Source organism: Marmota flaviventris, chromosome 17 (assembly GCF_047511675.1).
Source record: "Marmota flaviventris isolate mMarFla1 chromosome 17, mMarFla1.hap1, whole genome shotgun sequence".
Classification (NCBI taxonomy): domain Eukaryota; kingdom Metazoa; phylum Chordata; class Mammalia; order Rodentia; family Sciuridae; genus Marmota; species Marmota flaviventris.
This window is the reverse complement of record NC_092514.1, coordinates 73,728,511-73,744,528: the sequence shown is the minus strand read 5'-3', so window position 1 is coordinate 73,744,528 and position 16,018 is coordinate 73,728,511. Positions and strand designations below refer to the sequence as shown.

The following is a 16,018-nucleotide window of genomic DNA, read 5'->3' as shown; positions in this document are numbered from 1 at the left end:
TGCCTGCAGCCCACCCCTCGGGGCAGAGGACAGTGCTCAGCACACTGCCCCCTTCCCCTGGCTGCCACATCCAGCCACTGCCAGCCTCCCACAGGGACAGAAGACACCTCCCCTGGCAGCTGAGCCACCTGGGTCTGAAGGGAGGCCGCAGAGCCAGGGCAGATGGCTCAGGAGCTGGCCGGGAAACACCAGCCGGGCCCCAGCCCCAGAGCAGGAGGAGCAGCAGCCGCTCCTTAAAGAGACAGGGCCCCTGGCTCCGAGGGAGGGAGCGAGGGGCCAGAGGAAGAGGAGGAGAAATGAAGTCCCCCAAAGTCCCCCAGGACCCAGGGTGGAGCCGGACGTTGCAGGAAATGGGCACATGGAGGAAGGAAGGGAAAACACGGCCCCGCCCAGCCCCAGAGAGGAAGCAGCCCAAGGCCTCTCACACTCCCCTCTCGGAAAACTGAGCAGGTTTTTAAAGAATCGATTGGAAATTTTCACAACAGCCTTGAATAAAGCAAACTTGGGGTCTCCCCACCACTCTGCCCCTCCCGAGCCATCCACTCACTCAGCGGATCGATCAGTTAATGGATCACAGGAGACAGTCACAGCTTCCCCTGCTCAGCCTCACAGAGTTCGCTCTCGGGGACCCCCTGCCCGGGCCTCCGCCAACATCAGCACCCAGTACCTTCAGCACAGAGGGAAGGAACGGGCAGGTGACCGTCATTTGAGCTCAACACACACGAAGACCTGGACACTGCCAGCAGAGCTCAGGGCCAGCTGCACTGAGGCCAGCTGAGGGGCATCGAGGAGCTGTGCGGGGGCCTGCCTGGCCTCCCCTGTCCCCTGAGGGGCCACGGTTCACAGCCTGGGCTGAGGTTGCTCTCCCCCATATGAGCAGGATGAAGAGAGGCAAGCAAGATCACAGCTGCCCCATGCCACACAGGGCCTGCCCCGCCTGCCCAGGCCAGAGCGCTCGGGGCACCCCAGAGGTGTGGAGCCCAGTCCTGGTTTCTAGGGTGCTGCTGTGTTCCCAGCGGTGCCTCCGGCCTGGCCCAGGCCTGCCTCTATGCTGGCCCCTCTCCCTGCCAGGCCCAAGCCCCCTCCATTCTCCTCACTGCCTGCACCCCTGCTGGGACCTCACCACCCCACGCCCCACCAAGCTCCCAGCCCCATTTCTCAGGGCTGAGGGGCCAGTAACTGCATGATCCGTCTTAGAGCTGTGGGGACCCAAGAACTGGCAGCAGAGCAGAGGTGGGGGTGGCAGCGTGGTGGCCTGGGACAGGCCTGAGTGGGAGTCAGAAAGCCTGCCCCCAGACCTGCTCCGCACCGACTAGGTGGGGACAGGTCACTGTCCTCCTCCTGGCCTCAGTTTCCCCTCATGTAAAATGAGGGGGATGGAGCCACTGAGCTCTGAGGTTCTAGCACCCCAACTTCCCCTAACTGACTCTAGACACCAGGGTAACGGGAAAGGAAAGAATTGTCCCATGGAAGCTGGCAGCAGAGTCCTCCCAAGGAGAGTTCTGTTTTGTTTTGCTAAACCCTGGGGTGGGCCAAAGCAAGTCATGTGCCCAGAGCAGACAGAGAGCTAAATGACTCTGCATATTCAAGCAGACTGAGGCTTCCTGGCACGGCTGGGGACGGGGAGAAAGAGGCTGCACAGGGGCCGGCAGAGCCAAGAAGGATGGGGATCCCCTATGGGGGCCACAGCAGGGGTGGGGGCTCTTCCTGGCGGAGATGCAGAGGGAGTTGGAATCTACTTGCTGTGCTGCACAGAGGTCTGAAGCCCCCACTGGTGACTCCTGCACCCCCCATGCAGGTGGCTAGACTCAGACCCTCGGGCAAGGGTCTCAAGGGAAGTGGGGTGTTCCTCCTACTGGGTTGGTGCAGGGGAGACAGAAGAGGCAGGAGGAAAGATGTTGAGATGGATAATTTAGCAGAAGCAAGAACTGAGAGAGCGAGATGACCAGGGAAATGTAGGCCACCCCTCCCCCCAAGAATCCTTGGCGATATCTGGGGTTGTGGACTGCCCTTCTATGAGGATGCAGCCAGTTCTTTAAAAATGCCAACGAAGGCGTGAGCCCCAAAGGCTTGCAGACAACCCCTGCCAGGCTTCACCAGGGCCCTGATTAAGGAGATCAGCCGTCTTGGACAGTTCTTTAAGGGCCCTCTTCTTTCTGGACCAAGACAGCAAATCCCTCCCCAGCAGAGGGCTCGGGGGCAGCCTCCCATGTTCTCACATGCTGAGGGGCTCGCGAAGTCCCTGAGACCCGGGGACAGCCCCCGAGGCTCCTGAGGCGCTCTGAGACACGTTCGCAAGCCTGCTTTCTGCCCAGGACACTCTCAAAGTCACACCCAGGAGATGGGTACCCAGGAGGGAAGCAGGCGGGCCCTGCCTGAGTGACACCTCCCTGGCATGCCACCTCTGGACCCCGACTGTCAGCAGAGCAGGCTGACGTCCCCCAGGGTCACTTCCCCACTCCTGGCATGGGCTGAATTGAAATGTATTTACTGCTAGGCCCCAGAGATCCATCTCAGCGCTCACTGGCCCCTCCGTATTTCCATATAAATAAGGAAAGCTGGACGCTGGGAGAGACAACTGGATCCTCACATTTACAGACAGCGGTATTTTATTACCCGCCAAGGCCTGGCCTCCTCCCCCGACGCTCAATCTCCCCCTCCTCCCGTCTTGTCCCCACCCCTACCCTTCACTGAGGGTTCCCTGGACCTGAACAAGCCCCCAGCTCACCAGAGAGCCCGGCCTTCCTGGCCCTGGGGAGGGGGGGGGCTGTGACTGTTTGCGCAGCTGGAGAAAGGAGCACATTGGCTGGCGCACAGGGCCATGCCAGAACCAGCTGGGGGCACGGAGCTCCTGGCCGGGCAACAGCCGAGACAAGGCCAGGCCCTGGGAGGCCGGATGAGGCTCTTCCTCAGCCCACTGGGCCCTGGTTCCCACCCATGCAGCTTCTGAGAGAAGGGCCCCAGAGCTGCCCAGAGCTGGAAGCCTGTGAGGTTCAGCTCCTGCCCGGGGCCTGGGTGGTGTGGCAGGGCAAGCCACGGACTGCCTCGGGCAGACACAGCTGAGCGCTACTTCTTCAAGACCAAACAGGGCAGGAGGGAGCCCACAGCTCCCCTCAGATGCAACTAAGGCTTCCCTAGAAGGACGCAGGGAGGAGGGAGAGGGGTGCAGGGAGGAGGGAGAGGGGCCCCGGGAGGAGGGAGAGGAGCGCAGGGAGGAGGGAGAGGGGCGCAGGGAGGAGGGAGAGGGGCGCAGGGAGGAGGAAGAGGGGCGCAGGGAGGAGGGAGAGGGGCCCCGGGAGGAGGGAGAGGGGCACAGGGAGGAGGGAGAGGGGCACAGGGAGGAGGGAGGGGGCGCAGGGAGGCAGAGTTGCCGAAATCAGCCCCCCGCCATACTAAGGCCCAAGCCAGACCCCCCCACCCCGCAACAAGAAGGAATGAAGTTAGACCTCTCCAGTGACGATCCCCTTCAGCCCTTCTTGCCTGAATCTCTTAAGATTTTGAGTGTGCAGAATGCAGAGTGAGATATCCGTCAGGTTTTTATTCCCAAATGAGCCACCTCACCATGAAGTGAACTGGCCTAGAGGGGAAGGCCCAGCCTCTGCAGGGACCACCTTGCTGGCCACAGCCAAGTGTTGGGCTCTCCCCTGCCACGGAGAAAGCCCTCCTCCTGCCCCTGCCCTGTGCTGCCGCTGCGGGGACCCCGCCTCCCTCGCTGGCCAGGCTGTTCTCCCCACTGTGCTCAGACTGTTGTGCTGATCGGTGAGGAACTCATTTATTTCCCTAAACAGCAGGGCCCTGGTGGGCTTCCTTCTGATTCTGGGGCTCCTTGAACCCCACAGGATGGGCATTGCCCAACACCCCGACCTTGGCCCAGCGCTGGGCTCCTTCCCAGCCCCCTCCCTTGCTCCCCCACAACGGCTCGGTGTGGGCAGGCTGGCATCTGCTGGGGTTTCCACGGGGCTGCTGGGCACAGGGTGGGGTGTCACTGGGGCTTCTCTTCAGGACTCATATTTTCAACTCACAGGGGACACGGCTTTCCAGGCCTGTGTCCGTGTGTCCCTCCAATCAGATTGGCTGGATGCAAGGACATCAGAGAAACTGGGGGGCAGGCAGTGGGAATGGGGACACAAACTGAATCAGGGTCCTTTCTCCTTGGCTCTGGGAGGCCCCCCCCATTCCTCCCCCTCCCAGTTCCGAATTCCAGGCACTCAAGCCCCGGCCCGAGGAAAGTGGGAATTGTGGACAGGCTCTGAGCAGCACCATTCCCAAGGCCCAACAGGGACCAGCGCCCAGGCCCGGCCATGGTCAGAAGGATGTTATGGTGTGGACGTGAGGGGTCCCCCAGAGCTCACGTGAGACAATGCAAGAAGGCAGAGGTGACACGACTGGGTGGTGACTGGTGACCCAGTCAGTAGACTAATCCCCTGACAGGACTTCCTGAGGGGTCAGGAAGGCGGGCGAGGTGTGGCTGGGGAGGTGGGCATGAGGGGCGTGGTTTGGGGTGTAGACTCCTGTCTGGGGAGTGGAGTCTCTCTCTGCTGCCTGGTCATCATGGGAGACGCCTCCCTCACCACACTCCTCTGCCACGATGTCCGGCCTCACCTCCAGCCCCGGGGAACGGAGCCTGCTGTCTATGGACTGAGACCCTGAAAACCACAAGCCCCCAATAAACTTTTCCTCCAGCGTTTTTCTGGCCAGGTCTTTTGGTCACTGGGGCCATCACACATGGAGGCTGCAGAGTTCTGAGAACCAGGGAGGGTGACCACACAGGGAGGGCGAGGGTCCCGGGCAGTGCTGACAGAGAGGCGGCCACGGCACTGCCCTGCCCGTGACATGCCACCCAGGTGAACCCCCTCTGTACCTCTAGAAGTCAAGGTCATGGCCAGCCTTGGCAAAGTGGTGACAGAGGTGGCACGAGGCTTTCTCCCCTCTACAGAATAAAACCTGGGGCTTGAGCCAGACCCCCCCCTGCTCCCCACCAGCCCCTGTGCTCTGGGCCCCTGGGTCCACCCTGCCATGGGGCAAGGACCATGGGGGTGGAATCGCTTTGGCTCCCAAGCCCCTGAGGGAGAGGGCAGAAGAACCAGCCCCAAACCCCTCCCCCCAGCCCCTTGTCTCCTCCTGTCAGACTCCAGACCTTTCTGGAAGCTCAGGTCCCTGATGCCCTGTGTAGCAGGCCACCCAGACAGGAGCACCCGCCCAGGGGCAGCATCCAGGGAGCCTGCGCTGCTCTCCCCACACCCACACCCCCCCAAGCCCACCTTCCAGACACCTTCCCTGTGGCCCACCCACTCTCCAACCCCAACCAGGCGTCTCCGTGTGCAGACCCAGCACCCCATCCCCCTCCCCAAAACGTCCTTTTCTGCAGCTCCCGCGTCTCAGACTTAACACATCCCCCCATGTGTGGAGCCACCCCGCCCGCCAGGTGCTGCTCGGGACCCTCACGAGGTACTTACCTCGGGAGAACATGGAGGCTCCCCAGAGTCAGAGCAGGATCAATGAGCTCACACTGGAGCCTGAATGACTAATGGGTGTGACATTCCTTCTGGGAGCTTTTGCAAGTTTAAAGAAGCACGAGTTAAACCGAAGGGATGAATCCAGTGACGAGTCACAGATGGCACCACAAGTGCCACTCAGAGCGCCCACTCCACATGACAGCCAGCGCGCCGAACGACACCCGTCACTGGGACAGGGAAGCCAGCCAGCTGAGCACCGTGGGTCTGAGAAGGGGACTCCACAGAGAGCCCTCCCCAGCGGGGCAGGGGAATCTCACACAGCCAGCTGGTCCCTGCAACCTGCTGACCTCGGGCTGCCCCCGCCCATGTCCCTCCTCTCTGCCCTGATCTAAAGAACCCCTGTGTCAGACGGGGTAGGACTCTGCTGCTGTCCACCACCACCTCCCAGTGAGTAGGGGGAAGGGGAAGGACCCAGCTTTAGGATGAGGACTTCAGGATGAGGACTCCCAATCTGTCACACTCAGGCCACGTGACAACCAACCACACCAGGTAATTTCCATGTGTGACCCCATTCGGCCCAACCTTCCAAAAAGTTCATTGTGACTTTTCTTCTGTGTCGGCAACTTAAGTGACTTGCGGGTGGCACACAGCTAGGAGGCAATGAATAGAGATGCAAACCTGGGCCTGGCTGGTCCCTAAAGTCCGTGCTCTGAACCTCTACTTGTGCCTTGCAAGCATCGTGTGGGCAAGGAGCAGTGAGGGACTGGGAAAGGTCTATGTCCCCAGAGTTCAGAGGAGACACGTGAGCTCATGATCGGGCCTATCCCCCGCCTGTGTCCACAGCCTGGGCCCAAGGCACAGAGGACACGTGTCTCAGAGGCAAGTGTCATAGCCAGACCCCCAACACTCCAACCAAAGAAGCCACACAGGACACCCTGCCCTTCGAATCCATGGGCACAGGCAGGACCAAAGTCAAAGTCTTGTGCCAGATGGCACGGCCCAAGCAGGCCCTCTCCCCTACACCCCTGCAAGCAGCCAGCAAGCCTGAGTCAGGGCTCCAGAAAGCCCCCTGTGGTGCTGGGCCAAAGGGACCTGCCCTTCTACTCACAAACACCTGCACGTATCCTTGACTCCCCTGACCCCAAGATACCTTCGGTGCGGATGGTGAAGGGCGAGTCCCCCAGGCGTCGCGCTGAGAACTGGCCTCCCAGAGACGTCATCAGGAAGCAGACAGTGAAGAAGCCGATGCCCAGGACAAAAAGCCTGTGGGGAGGACAGAGCAGGTCAGCAGGGCAGGCCAGCGAAAGTGCCCCCAGCCTCCACCGAGGAAGGCACAGAAACGCCAAGGTAATGCACAAGGAGGGAAGCCAGGGACAGAGGGAAGTGGGGGGGGGGCAGTGGGGCTGAGCCCGAGCCCAGAAGACAAAGAGAGTGGGCTACAAGAAGCTGGCCACAGCCCCCTGGCAAATCAGAGGGGGAAGGAGGCACATGGAGATAGAAACCTGGGCAGGGCCTGGCCTAAGACAGACCCTGTTCATTAACAGCATTAGACTGCCAAAGTGTGACTCCCAGACCGGCTGCCGCAGCAACGTCACCTGAGAACTTTCAGAAACGCACGCCGTGGGGCCCCAAGCCCCCCACCCTGGCGGGAGACAGGTGATCTCATCTCACACGCTCTCCCAGTGATCCTGATGCATGCTAAAGTTTGAGATCTACTGGAACAGATGGAGCAGCAAGGCATGACATCAGCCCGAGGGCAAGTAATTGGTCCAGCTCAGACCCACCTGGATCCCATCAATCACCTGGGCCACCCTCAGCCCTGGTGTACACAGGCCTGGCCACCACCATCAGTCACGAGCTCACTGTAACCCTTCCCCACCTGTGTCCTCAGAAGTGGTGCCTGCACCCATCACTGCTTCTGGTGAGATCCCAAGGCAGGGCCACATGGCCCTCTGCTGTGCCCAGGCCTCTCCCACACACTGACTCTCAGCCTGCACCATTGACTGGCCAGGGCATGCTCACACCTAGACATGGACGTCACACAGATGTGTGTACTGTCACCCCGGTGGGAGGGCTGGCTCAACGAGACACCACTCATCCCTTCAACCCATAGTTATTGATTATCCACCGGGTGTCAGGCACTGGGGTGATCCAGGAAGATAGTGGGGAACCAGGCACAGAACCCACCCCAGCACAGCCTTGGGGGCAGGCAGGTGTGGACAATGTCCAGGGACCTTGAGTCTATCCGAGGGCTTGAGGATCTGTCAGATCTGAGAGGGGACGTCCCTTTACCTGGCCAGAGGGAGGAAACCCATCCAGTGTGGAGCCAGGCTGACCAAGGAGAGCCCTACGCGTCAAGCAGAGACCTCCAGCTGCCCAGCCTCCACTTCCTATCCCCAGACCTGGTGCTTGTTTGTATCTTTATGCAAGACTTGCTTTATGCATTTTAATCTTCATTATTTGAAACTGGCAGAGCAGTATTTAATTAAAATTTGGTCCATTAAAGAAAACACATAATTGCAGAAGAAAATAAAATGCATAACAACATTCCCAGCCCACATTTAAAGAAAGCTGTTAGAGATTAAGTCAGAGAGAGGGGGCAGGAACCGCACAGAGAGGACCCGGGATCTTTCCCCAGGAGAACTCTCTGGCAGAGCATCTCTGATGGGAGGAGGGAGGAAGCAGTTCAGTGGGCAAGACAGCACAAGGGACACTTCCCTTCATCTCAGAGGGAAACCTCAGTGAGTTCCCCTAGGCCTGAGGGTGGGGCTCAGACTCTGCTGTGCCCCAGATGAAATCAGATGGGTCTCAGGGCAAGAGCACAGGAAGAGGTTGTCATAGACCCAGGGAGATCCCTGGGGAAATCAGCCCTTTGCCCTCCCAGCCTGAGGACAAGGAAGAGCTTCCCTCAGCCCTGGTCCCCCCCCATCCTCCACCCTCTCCCTAGCCACGGAGTTGTATTTAGGGCTGGAGACCTGGGGGTGCCTGCCAGGGTCCAAAAACATCCATGAGGAACATGTCTACACCTTTGACCAGACCCTGAAGCCCCACAGACTTCACCTGCACCACACTCTGCCAGTCCCCAAGCCTTGGGTTCAGGTCCCCCAAAGCACTGGGGTCTATTTATAGTAAATTCAAGTTAAAGTGGCTTCATCCATCCACATATGCACTCAGACAACACTGCAGAGCACCTGGGGAAGAGAGCCCCGGCAGAACCCATGGGAACAGCATTCCCAGGCCGTCCTCGGGGAAGAATAAATTGGAGTGATGCAATCAGAGCCCTGCCCTGATCCCGAGGGGACTTGAAGACTCTGTTGGTGGCTGTGGGTCTCTGGCAGCCTAGAGAGACCCATGCAACCGCACCCCACCCCTGCTTTCAGATAAGAGCCCCAAAGGCTGTGGTGCAGGATGCACCCTGAAGTGGGCCAGGGGCAAGCACTGTCCGTGGTGCTGGAACCCGGGCAGCCTCCAAGCGCCCCAGGAAATGTCCAGCAGAAACTGGACTTCCCATGGCCTGCAGGGAGGGGACCACAGGGGGTGAGAGAGCAGGAGGGAACCTGAGAATCCTCTCAGAGTCCCGGGCAAGCCAAGGACTTGAGGGTTTTCTGGAGGACCAAGGCCTTTCTAGAGAGAACGGCTTCCTGCCCTGCTTACCATGAGCACCTTAGGCTAGGGATCCCTGACTCCCCCCAAATAACCGCTTAAAACCCCACTCTCAGACCAGACTCCAAAGTCCCCGGCATCCTCCCTGACCAGCCTGATGGTTGCTGCCCCCAGGCTTCCTTCTCAGCCCTCAAAACCGGCCTGACACCCGGGAGGCGGGAACCCAGGAGGGCCATCTTCTCCCCACCCCCAGCCCCTTCCGGGCCAGGGAGGGAGATGGGCAACGACTGGGGTGGGGGAGGAGCCAGGGCTCCATCGGAGGCCTGGAGTGGAGGGGATCAAGCCTCTTCCCTCCCTGCAGCCCAAACCCTGGGCGCCTCTGACCGCCAGCGCCTGCTCTCAAGGTCTCTGTCCTGCGCCCGCACCCCACCTGTGGCCTGTCCCGCCCCGCGCTGGCACCCGAACTCCCTCCGCGTCTTCTGCAGCCCAGCTATGGAACAGAAGGACACTCCAGCCCTGCTGGGCGCCTAGCGCCCAGCGCCTCTTCCCCAGCCCGCGCAGCGGCTCCACTCCGACGGCCCTGGGAGGGAGAGAGCTACCCTGGCCCTGGCGGGCTCCGGGGGGCCCAGGTGTGGGAGTAGCAGAGCCGGGTGAGTCCCGCACAGCCTCAGCCCCCTGGACCAGGCCACCCAAGGTGTGTGTGGCCAGAGTGTCGTCTTCGCCTCTGTCCGCCCTCCACAATCGGGCTGCACCTGCGCCGCCTGTTGACCCGTAGTTGAGGGTGAATGCCCAGCGGAGGAGTGTCCGTGGTCCAATCTCTGGAACCCTCGGGTCAGAGACTGGCCCGAGCCCTGTCAGAGGGGGTGGGCCGTGAAGGCGGGAGGAGGGGATGGATTAGGCAGAAGGGGTGGGCGGGCCGACCTAGGGACCACGGCTGGACCGGAGAGGGAGTCGCCCTGCCACCGCGCACTAACTTCGCTACCAGATGGGACTCGCCGCAGGTGGGGAAAGGCCCCAAGGGGCAGGGAAGGGGCGTGCTGGCTGGGGCCACTGCCCGGGCCCTGGGCCACAACCTCGATGCTTTCTGACCCCATTCTCACCTCCACACCTCAAATCCCTCCCAACCTAGTCCAACTTGGGACAGGTGCAGAATTACATTACCCTCCCTACTCGCACCCCGAGCCCCAACTCCATCTGTTCCCGCAGCCCCAGTGGCCATCACCGAGGGTCCAAACGCGAACCTCCTTTGCCACTGGAACTTGCATCCTCGCAGGGACCGACCTCGCCTACCGCCACCATGCGCCCCCTCGGGGAAAAGACCCCCCGCCACGCCAACCAGGGGAGAACTTTACCGGAAGGGTCTCAGAGTGACCAGGCATCTTCTGACCATTATCTTCCCATCTGGGTTGACTGTGATCATTGTTCAAACTTGTCAGGGCGAGAAGCCGCGGGAGAGGCCAGACGCACAGTCCTAGGCGCGGCTCTTCCCGCGTCGGGGCCACCAACTCGCTGAGGGCCGAAGCCCTTTCCGAGCGTGGAGGGGGCGCGGGGCACGGTGGCCTCACTGCTCCGGCCACCGCCCGTGGGGTGGCGCGGCCTCTGCGCGCAGAGAAGGAGCAGCGCGGCAGCCGGAGGGCGGCAAGGGCGCCCGGCCCGGCGGTCTCTGCGTCTCCTCCTCCCCGCTTCACATTTTGGGGACCGGGAGGCGGCGCGCCCCCAGACCGCCGGCCGCGCGTCTGCCTGCTCAGGCTCGCTCGCTGGGCGGGACGGCGCCGCGGCGCGCAGACGGGATCCCCGCGGCGAGCGCCCTCATCCCCGGCTCCGCGCCCTCGGTGCCGGCTAGCAGCGGCCCCGGGCCCGCGTCCCGCTCCCCCGCGCCTCTGGGTCGCGCCGAGCTCCGGCCCCTCGCGGCGCCGCGCCCATGGCTCTCGGGGAGGGCGCCCCGCGCCCGCCCGCTTGCCGGCTCGTTCGGTCGACTGCCCGCGCTCGGGTGTCCGGCGTCCGGCCCGGCGCAGCGCTACGCCGGGAGGCGCCGCATTGTTCCCTTGGAGGAGGCGGCCGCGGCGGCCCAGGAGCGGCCTCCACGCTTCCTCGGCGCGCAGGCGCCACCTCGCGGTCGCGGCCCAGCTGCGCGCTCTCCCTGGGCTGTAGGGGAGGGGACGCGGCGGGGCGGGAGGCGAGCACTCCGCGGTACCCACGGGAGGGGCCCTGCGCCTCTCTCCTGGCCAGGCCACTTCTCAGGGCGCCACCAGTCCCAGGAGCCGAGGGCTACTTCAACTCCTGCAAAGCGCGGAGGAGGTGGGGGAGGAGAGATGACCCCTTCCCTTCCTCCAGGCAGCAGGGCCCCCCTGGGTCACTGTCTTTGCCGCCCCCAGGAGCTTCTGCACCTGCGCTACACCCACTGATTTGCTGTGACAACACTCACCCATCTGTTCCCTGTCAATACTCCCGCGGCTCCCCTTTGCTTCCTGGCCTGGTAAGAAGCTCAGCTGAGAGCCCTCAGGCCTGCAGCCCTAGTGGGTCACCACGAGTGGGCCTGAGCTCTGTCCTCCTAGCCTTCACTAACCAATAGGTGATGAAGCCTGCAAGTCTGAGGAGTCACCACTAAAACAACGAGAATGAGCAGAAGCTAAGGCTCTTGGCAACTCCAGATCCACTAGGCCTGAATCTCTCAGCCTCATCCTGCCCTCCCCGTCTCCTCCTGGACTTTGGAGATGTGTTTCCTGCTGCAGGTGGGAGGTTCCTGGGGGCCCACGGAGCCAGCACAGATCTGAAATTTCTGGCCAAGACCAGACCTCTGCTAGGGGCACAGATGACACCCCCCCACACACACACACACACCGATTCCTGTGCTGTGTACAAAGGTGACATGGGAGTCTCCGATGGTCTCCCAGCTCAGGGATTCTGCAGCCTGGCTTATGGAGGAGAAAGCCCTTGTGATCCTTATCCCACCCAGGTTCCATCCAACCAGTCGGGCCCCCAGCCCTGCCCTTCTCCCAGCCACCACCCCCGCCCCCATTTCTCTCTAGCAGTGACTCATGCCTCCCGCCGTTCCTGCTCCTTCATCAGAATTCACCTGTCCCATGTTCCATTATCTCAGCGCCTCTCTCCCTGCCAATGTGAACATGGGTGATAAATCGGTGCTGGCGGATTAATGTGTTACTCCAGCTAGGTAACAAATTTGCATCGAACAAGGACATGCTGACCGTGCCTTGGTGCGGAAGAGTGACGGATGGTGGTGGAAACTTGGCCATCACGGCAGACTGGCTAAGGAGATGTGTGAGGGCAGGGGTCTCTGCTGGGCCTCTAAATCACAACTCGCGCCTGGGTGCCTCCATCTGCCGCAAACCGGGGTAATAATTTAATCACTGGCTGTCAAGGCCAAAGCCACTTCTTGCTAAGGAATGAAATGGCCCTTCTGATTGTGCACCTCTGTCAGGAAAGCCTTGCGGGTTGTATTTACACCTGGTTGACATTTTCAGAACAAAGAGGAGGGTCTCTCCAGGGGGCATGGTCACACTCTGGGTGGACCATCCAGGGAGGCAGAGTTTAGAAGATGGGAGAGGGCACTGCATACATCTGCTGGGCCTTGCTCTCTGGATCTGGGCTCCGAGGTAGGAGGGGGAAAGCCCCCTCTGCCATTTCCCAACCGGCTCAGGGCCAGGAGGAGAGGCAGAGGCAGAATAGTGAACGCCACTTTGTGAGCCAGCTTGTCCAGTCTCTGTTCTCTTCCAAGTCTCTTTGCCTTTTCTCAGCCTCTTCTCTGCAGTGAATTCCAGGATAAATGGTCCTCCTTGCTCTCAGCTGTGCTGTGCATGTCAGGAGGAAAATCATGGATCTCCACATCATGTGATCTTGGATATGACCTCTCCGTGCCTCAGTTTCCCCAACTGTAAATTCAGCTACTTCTAGCACCTTCCCCAGAGGATTGTTATGAGAATGAGGCCTGTTGATTTCCATGCGTAGCCCATTGCCTGGCTCCTGCGCAGAGCATGAGAAGGGACGGGGTGCGTGAAAGTCCTTGGCCTCTGTCTATACCGGATCCTGTTGGTGCCCCACCCATTTTCTTCTGCATTTACCTTTACGTGCTCAAAGACAGGTAACTGAGCACACCTTCAGCTCTCTGCCTGGCATGCCTATGGAAAATGCTAGAACTGACTGGGACAGGTCAGAAGTTCCAGAGACTCAGTGCACCAGAAGCAGCCCTGGAGCAACAGATTCCCCCCCACCCGGCCTCCCCCTCAGATGGGAAGCCCAGAGTTCCCAGCAAGACTGAGTCCCATCTGCCCCCCATGGTCGCCTGCTCTGTGATGCCCCACACTGGCTGCCTCTTGCCCCTGCCTCGTCCCTCGCTCCCCTGCCAAGTTCCAGGGGTCACCTCCCACACAGACCACCCGCACTTGAATCTGCTTCCAGGGAACCCAAACCAAGAGACCCTGCCTTACAGACAGGGGGGTCTCAGAGTCACCTGCAGAGCTTAGCAGAAGCTTTACTCTGACCCAATCCCTGAGGTGGGGCCTGGGCGCGTTTGCTCTTTCATGCCACAACCAGCCGGGGTGGAAGACCATGGTTCTAGACAAACACCTGTTGTTTTCTGATGAAGAAGGAGAATCGTGCACAGGAGCTGAGGCACCCGGGCTGGAGGGTGCTTCCAAGGACAGGGCTCTTTTGAGGTGTAAGTGGGCCTGTGCCCAGGGGGTGCAAGCCCAGCATCCGTCCCCCTACTCCCCATACAATACTTCCAGGCCCCAGTGCAGCTGGAGGGGTCAGGAGAAACCCAGAGCCAGCGGGGATGGCCCTGTGCCCAAGAAGGTAGAGCAGAACTCCCGAGGGATGCAGGCAGCAGGGGGTGCCCCCCTCTCAAGGGACCCAAGATGCCTAGAGGAGGTGGGCCAGGCAGTGGGAAAACTCCTAAGGGTCCTTTCCTAGGTTGTCCTAACGAGTTACAGAAGTTTCTTCTCTCCTGATTCTAGAGGCCAGAAATCTGAAATTCAAGTGTTGGCAGAGTTGGCTTTTCCTGGAGGCTCCAAGGGACACTTGGAGCTGCAGACACCTCCCTGCCCCAGGCGGTGGCCAACAATTCTTCTTTTTTTTGAGGCAGGGGTTGCTAAGGATCAAATTCAGGCCTTGCTCACACTAGGCCAGTGCCCTGCCACCGAGCTGCGTCCCCAGGCCCACAGCCAGCAGCCCTTGATTTCCTTGGCACGCTGCTGCTTCGCTCCTCTCTGCTCTGCCCACACATGGCTTCTGTGCGTGTCTCACTGTGGCCATGTTTCCCACTCCGTACAAGGACACTGCGGCGGGGTGTGGGCCCACACTGATCCAGGATGGCTTCATCTTAACTCATTTCCTCTGCAGAGACCCTGTTTCCAAATAAGGTTGCATTTTGAAGTTCTGGGATGACATTTGACTCCTTCCTGTGGTTCAACCCACCACAGGGACCCAGTGGAAGGAGCTGGAGTGGTTAGAGCCTGTGAAGGACTGGCAGCCCCCAGGGTCTGCACATGCCCCCACTTCGGGCCCAGACTTCAAGAGAAGCCAGAAATCTGGGCTTCTTGTATGAAGTTGTATAATTTTAAAATGTAGGCTCAATATTTTTAGAACATTGTGCAAGACCAATACAATCCATTTGATGGTCTGCCATCTGGGCCCCCTGTGGATGTCTCTGGAGGGTAGAGCAGCAAGGCCACCCAGCAAGGCCAGCTCTCCTGAGACCTACCCCTCACCACTGTCAACCCTCGAGCCCAGCTGCAGACACCTCCCTGCCCCAGAGGAGGGAGGCGGACACTGGGTCAAAATCTGGGGACCTCCTGGGCAACTCAGGGTCCCCCTGGGGCCTCTCTGGGCATCAGAACCTTGACTGCTGCCCCCACCTTCTCAGAGCGCCAAGGCTGCTTCTGGCGCTCCCAGACGGGGCCTGGGGTGGCTGGGACGAAGCAAGCAGTTTACCGTATTTGAAATTCCCATTTAATGCGCTCCGGCTGCAGCCGCAGACAGCACATTATGAGGCAATAGGCCATTGTCCCTTGCTGGAGTGCAGAGCATTAATAATGTCATAACAGCATTTACTGACACTGTGCACAAATCTTCAACAGCCACGCCGGGTGGGAACAACCAGCCCCACACACCACCAGGCGCCGGGAGCGTGCAGGGAGGCTGGCAGTGGGGGGGCTGGCCATCCGCACATATTTCATGCTTTCTGTTTCACAACATTTAGGCTAATCCTGATTGAAAAGCAGTGTCTGGGGTTTATTTTTATTTATGCCAGAAGGCTATTCTGCTGCACAGCTTGTGGGGGCCGGGAGCAGAACTATTGTACTTTGGCTGTTCTGCAGGGAAAGTAACCACTGTGTGTGTGTGTGTGTGTGTGTGTGTGTGTGTGTCTGCCTGCCTGTCTGTCTGTCATCAGGGTGGCAGTGGACCAACAAGGCAGGCAGCCCTCCCAGGTAAGCCCCACCCCAGCACTAGGAACACAAGTGAACGCTTTACCTATCATGATCATGAGATCTCGTTTATTGAGCATCTACCACATTCCAGGAAATTACCAGGGACTCTAAATTTATTATGATATTTATATCACTATTTCAGGTTAATTTGCAGGGGAACTTTAAATTTCCAGAGGAACTTTGGTGGGGGGGGACCCTTTGTTTCTGGTCATCTTCCCAATTGCAACTCAGGTCACTGTAGGAACATGGGGTCAGCTCTCTGGGATTGGCGGATTCACAGTCCCCAAAGATGCCCATGTCCTAATTCCCAGAACCTGGGAACTTGTTACCATAGAAAAGAGAGCAGATCCAGGTTGTGGATGAAATTCTGGTTGCTAGTCAACCACGTTCAAAATACAGAGATCATCCCAGATCTCTGGGTTGGTCTAACCTAATCACCAGGGCCCTAGAGAAGAATGGGCGTCGTGCGATACCCCAGAGGAAGGCTCAGCCCACCGTGGCCGGCTGTGAAGA

At 60.0% G+C, this 16,018-nt stretch overlaps 1 protein-coding gene across 3 annotated transcripts in view; it reads right to left on the bottom strand.

The window, feature by feature from the left end:
- LOC114082867 (alpha-1,6-mannosylglycoprotein 6-beta-N-acetylglucosaminyltransferase B) overlaps positions 1-10,799 on the bottom strand; it is a 55,867-nt gene extending 45,068 nt beyond the window's left edge. The window contains exons 1-2 of one of the 3 annotated variants that reach the window (XM_071603306.1): positions 10,412-10,799; positions 6,607-6,719 (exon numbers count right to left, since the gene is read on the bottom strand). In XM_071603306.1, coding sequence (XP_071459407.1) covers positions 6,607-6,719; positions 10,412-10,479 — 181 coding nt within the window. In that variant the 5' untranslated portion in view covers positions 10,480-10,799. Of the gene's footprint in view, positions 1-128; positions 277-6,606; positions 6,720-10,411 lie in introns of those variants that run through there. The other 2 variants (XM_071603305.1, XM_071603307.1) reach the window with 2 other exon arrangements.
- Between the last annotated feature and the right edge of the window lie 5,219 nt (positions 10,800-16,018).